The sequence below is a fragment of the Cystoisospora suis genome (assembly GCF_002600585.1).
Source record: "Cystoisospora suis strain Wien I chromosome Unknown contig_8549, whole genome shotgun sequence".
Taxonomy (NCBI): domain Eukaryota; phylum Apicomplexa; class Conoidasida; order Eucoccidiorida; family Sarcocystidae; genus Cystoisospora; species Cystoisospora suis.
Window position 1 is genome coordinate 1 of NW_027161327.1, and position 4,680 is coordinate 4,680.

The following is a 4,680-nucleotide window of genomic DNA, read 5'->3' on the forward strand; positions in this document are numbered from 1 at the left end:
AAAGCAAGTTATGGAGACATAGGCTACAGGGGGAAATAGATCAAAGATAGATTAAAGATAGACAGATAGATCAAAGATAGATTAAGGATGGATAGTATGTTACCTCCTGCGCGATTGAGGGCTCGTATGCATTTGGGGGTGTCTGTGAATCCCATGGATCGGAGGGTTTGCAGTTGCGCCTGGGTAAATCTCGTAAATTCTGAATATCCTCCTACGCCTCCTACACTCTCCGTGTTGCTGCTGTCACTCCCCACCTCTCCCGTACCTAATCAAAGCAAGACAAGAATGAAAAGAAAGAGAAGAAGAATGAAAAGAAACAGAAAAGAAGAACCCCCGCGAGGAGGGATGAAGAGAGAGAAAGAGAGTAGAGGACTGACAAGAGAAAAGAAGAGAAGAGAAGAGCCATTGGAGTTCCATGGGGATTTATCGTCTCATTCTTGGGAAGAGAGGTAGGAATGTTGTCTTTCTTCTTCTGTTTCTTTCGGATGGATACCTTTAGAAAGACTTCAACACACACATCTTCAAGAAGAGATCAAGAAATCCCCGGACACCTCCATGCCACTTTTCCTCTTTTTCTCTTCTTCTTCTTGTTCATATTCACCCTCTACCTCATTTTTCATCTGCTCCCTTCGCCGATCTATACATATATATAGATTTATGGATATACAATAGATTCTCTTTTCTATCTTGTTCTCTACCGATGGATATCCTATCATCTCCCTATGTTCGATCACCTGTCTCACAAGTCATGTAGAGATCCTCTTTCCTTCTCTTTCTTGTCCTTGGTCTTCTTCTTCTCCCCCCCCTCGTCAGGGTGTTCTCTTCTCACCTATCTCTCTTTAAAGAAACGCTTTCGTCAATCCATCCATGTTAACTATCCAAGAAAGAAAGAAAAAGAAAGAGTGAGAAAGAAAGAAAGAGAGCGTTGTTACCTCTTGTTTGGTCATTCTGAGAAGCATGCGCATTCCCATTAGGAAAAGAAGAGAGGAGAGGCGCCGTAGCCCTACTCCTATTCCCTTCCATACTGCAGTCAACCGCACCCCCCCCTCCTCCTCCTAAAGAAGAAGAAGAGGAAGAGGAAACGGAAGGCTGCGATCCCTCTACGGTAGTCATTCTCTCTCGTTCGCTTATCATCTGATCTCCTGGCAAAGAAGAAGAAGGATGAAGGCCGTGACGCTCGATAGAAGAATTCGAGAAATAAGGATAAGAAGATGAATAAGATGAGGAAGAAGAAGAAGAAGAAGAGGAAGAAGAAGAAGGGGTTTGGAGAATCGCATAGGCCCGTGAAAGATTCTCTAAGAGGTCTTGGGGCATCGATGTTCTTATCTGAGGATCTGCAAGAATATAGGGAGGTAAAGATGGATACCTTGCAGCGAATGACGTAGGAGAAGAAGAAGAAGAGGATTGATCGGTGGGGGAGGAGGAGGGTGGAGGAGGAGGATGAGGATCACTCGATAAGGGAGGGGGGGGCTGGTGTGCTTGCTGCTGTTGCGAAAAAGAAGAAGAAGAGGGAGGAGGAGGAGAGAAAGAGAGAGAGAGAGAGGAAGATTCATTCATTCCACCTCCTCCTCTTATATCTGACGAAACGGCCATTCTAATGCCCACAATAAACACCACAAGAATGAGAGAAAGATAGAGAGATTAAGGAAAGATAGAAATACAACACAAAAAAGGAGATTCAATAGAGATAGATTAAAGACAGATAGATAGGTAGATGTGGAGCCAGCCTTCACGGGTGTCTCATGGGCTACAGCAGCCAGCAAGAGAGACTATCTCACGTCGTACTAGTTCTAATCGTACTCATATACATCTCTACCAACATGTACATCTCATATATATATATATATCAAGAGATACTAGTAGAGATGTATATGCACTTGAGACTGTATATGTCTATTGACAAGGATACAGATGAGGAACTGTATGTACATGACAAGAAGGGCAACAGAAACACGACCCCTACCTTCCCCCTATGAAATACCTCTAGACATGTACACGGAGGGCTCCTCACTTCAATCTCTACGCCTGAACGACTGTATGAATACCATGTAGATGTATGCATATGTATGTATATGTATGTACATTTATGTATATGTATGAATAAGTATGGAAATGTATGTCTATGTATGTATATGTATGTACCGTATGTATGTAGGTATGAACGTGTATGTAGATGTATGAATATGTATGCAGATACTAATGACGATGAAAAAGAGGGGGAGGGGGAGGGGGAGGAGGAGGTAGGGCGTCGTTACCTGTTCATTTGTCGTTCTAATTGTTGTATGCTATCTGGGGAATTCCTAAGGCTACTCCCAAGTAGCTCCATTACAACGTCTCTTGATCTATCTAGCCTTGGAGGTTCCATCGTCCCACCTGAAGAGCTTAACTCATTACTACTATCTTTGTGACTCCCACTACTACTACTCCCACTACTACTGTTAGTCTCATGATGGCCATTCATCGTCGATGATGCCTGGCTAGCTGAGTTGGCAATCGATGATAATGAGGAAGAAGAAGAAGGAGGAGTCGGTTGCTGGAGAGGCTGATGAGGAGGAGGAGGAGAAGAAGAAGAAGACGACGAGAAATTGCGAGGAACTTGACTGGGGGGTGTACGACCAGGTATAGATGAAGGGCGATTGAAGGGGAAAGAAAACGCAGGAGAAAAGAAACTCATAGGCAGAGGCGGCGAAGGAAGAGAAGAAGAAGAGGCTGATGATCCATTCGTAGTAGAAGAAGATGATGCTGTAGGGGGATTTCCAATATACTGAGAGAAACCCAAACAAGGGAGGAAAAAAGAAAGAAAGAAAGAAAGAGTGAGAAAGAAAGAGAAAGAAAGAAAGAATAGACACGGTGAGGGAGAGAGAGATAGGACTGGTCGAGAGAAATCTTTGAACTCCTCACTTCTATCTCCCCCTTAAGATGATCACGGAACTTTCAGCATCCCTACATATATGTATATATAGAAAAATATATCTCTGTATATACATATGTATACATATATATACATATGTATATATATATGTATATACATGTATACATATGTATATATATGTATATATAGAGAGATAGATACGTTTTTTTTTTTTTTCTTCAACTGACGTATGCAGAAATGAAGAGAACACATGAAACAACATGATAAGGCAAATTAGCTATTAGCAACCTTTTGAAACGCACATATATTCACAGACACGTAGGTAGCCATACTATGGTGGAATGTAGACACATAGACGGCTAAAAAGTAGCCGACACATCAATAGGAGCCCAACACGACAAGAAATGCGAAAGAATTGAAAAAGAATCCTTCGTCACCACCACTGGCCTTATCTCCCCCCCTTTCCCATTACAAGCACGAACAGGTAAATACATATATACATATATATATAGTGCATACAGACAGAAGACACATCTATATAGATATATAGATAGGGGGAGAGCAAAAAAATTCAAGAAGAACAAGAGGTTGTCTGTCTGTCTCTCTGTCTCTGTCTCTGTCTCTGTCTCTCTCTTTCTGTGTGTGTGTGGGGTCTCTTACAAGCACAGGCGATCGTCGTGTATTTGCACCTGCTGATCCTCCTGTACGTGCTGCTCCTGCCCCCCCTAAGAGGAGCTCCACCATCTGTCTCTGTTGGTCTTCAAAAGAAGAAGAAAAATTCGCAGGTCTTCCTCCTGCTCTACCTGACGACGATGTGGTGGCGGCGGGGGGAGGAGGAGGAGGAGGAGCTAGAAACGATAGAGACACACATCAGACAAACGACAACTCCACCAAAGGCTTGTCATCTATGCATGCACGTGCATTTCACACACATACACACACATAAACATATGCATGCCGATACACATGTAGAGACATATACACATATATATATATATATATAAGGGCACGAAGCTAACGATACATGGAAAGGTATGTGAACTCGAGCAGAGCTAGGTTGCTAGTCATCATTATGAAGAGGAGGCAAATGCGAATAAGAAGTTGCAAAGAGAAAACGTACAGAAATCTTGAATGAAGAAAGAAGAATAGTCTGTCCCATGAAGTACTATCATCATCGAACGATACAAACAATCCAAAGTCATCTTCTTCAACCCTTATGAAACATAGCCTACCCATATATATATATATATATCTACATATGTATAAAGAACTCTGGTATGTATATATATATATAATATATATATGGCTACATACCTAGCTCACACAGATACATTCATCCCCCTATAATGTCTAAATACATATATGTAGGAAAGAGGGTCATGCATGATCTATTCTATGGTATATCTTTTCACAGATGTGTTTTGCCATGTTCCAAGTCGTGTGTATGTACAGTTGAAGAGACAGGAGGGAGACATACCCCAGGGATTAGGCATCTCAGTGATTTGAGCTGACGGATTCCTCCTCATAAGATTTGCATGCTGCTGTGCTTCGTAGGCAGAACATGACGCTTTTCTATTCTTGGTTTGATCATCTAAGAGCCCACTACCACTACCACCTGCATGTGAAGAGGCCGCATCGATGGTCGCTTCATACATAGGCTCTTGGATACTGTGATACATACGCATCAAGGCATTGAAACCCTACAGAAAAAAAAGAAAAGAAAAAGAACATGAAAGAAAAGAGATCGATTAAAGATAGATTAAAGATAGATTAAAGATAGATAGTTTAAAGATAGATAGATAAAGATA

At 41.8% G+C, this 4,680-nt stretch overlaps 1 protein-coding gene across 1 annotated transcript in view; it reads right to left on the minus strand.

Moving 5' to 3' along the window:
- Positions 1–95: 95 nt before the first annotated feature.
- CSUI_010843 (ubiquitin family protein) overlaps positions 96–4,680 on the minus strand; it is a gene marked incomplete at its 3' end in the record, with an annotated part of 7,038 nt that continues 2,453 nt past the window's right edge. The window contains exons 3-7 of the mRNA XM_068070944.1: positions 4,350–4,572; positions 3,533–3,720; positions 2,256–2,764; positions 933–1,594; positions 96–265 (exon numbers count right to left, since the gene is read on the minus strand). Coding sequence (XP_067917080.1) covers positions 96–265; positions 933–1,594; positions 2,256–2,764; positions 3,533–3,720; positions 4,350–4,572 — 1,752 coding nt within the window. The remainder of the gene's footprint in view (positions 266–932; positions 1,595–2,255; positions 2,765–3,532; positions 3,721–4,349; positions 4,573–4,680) is intronic.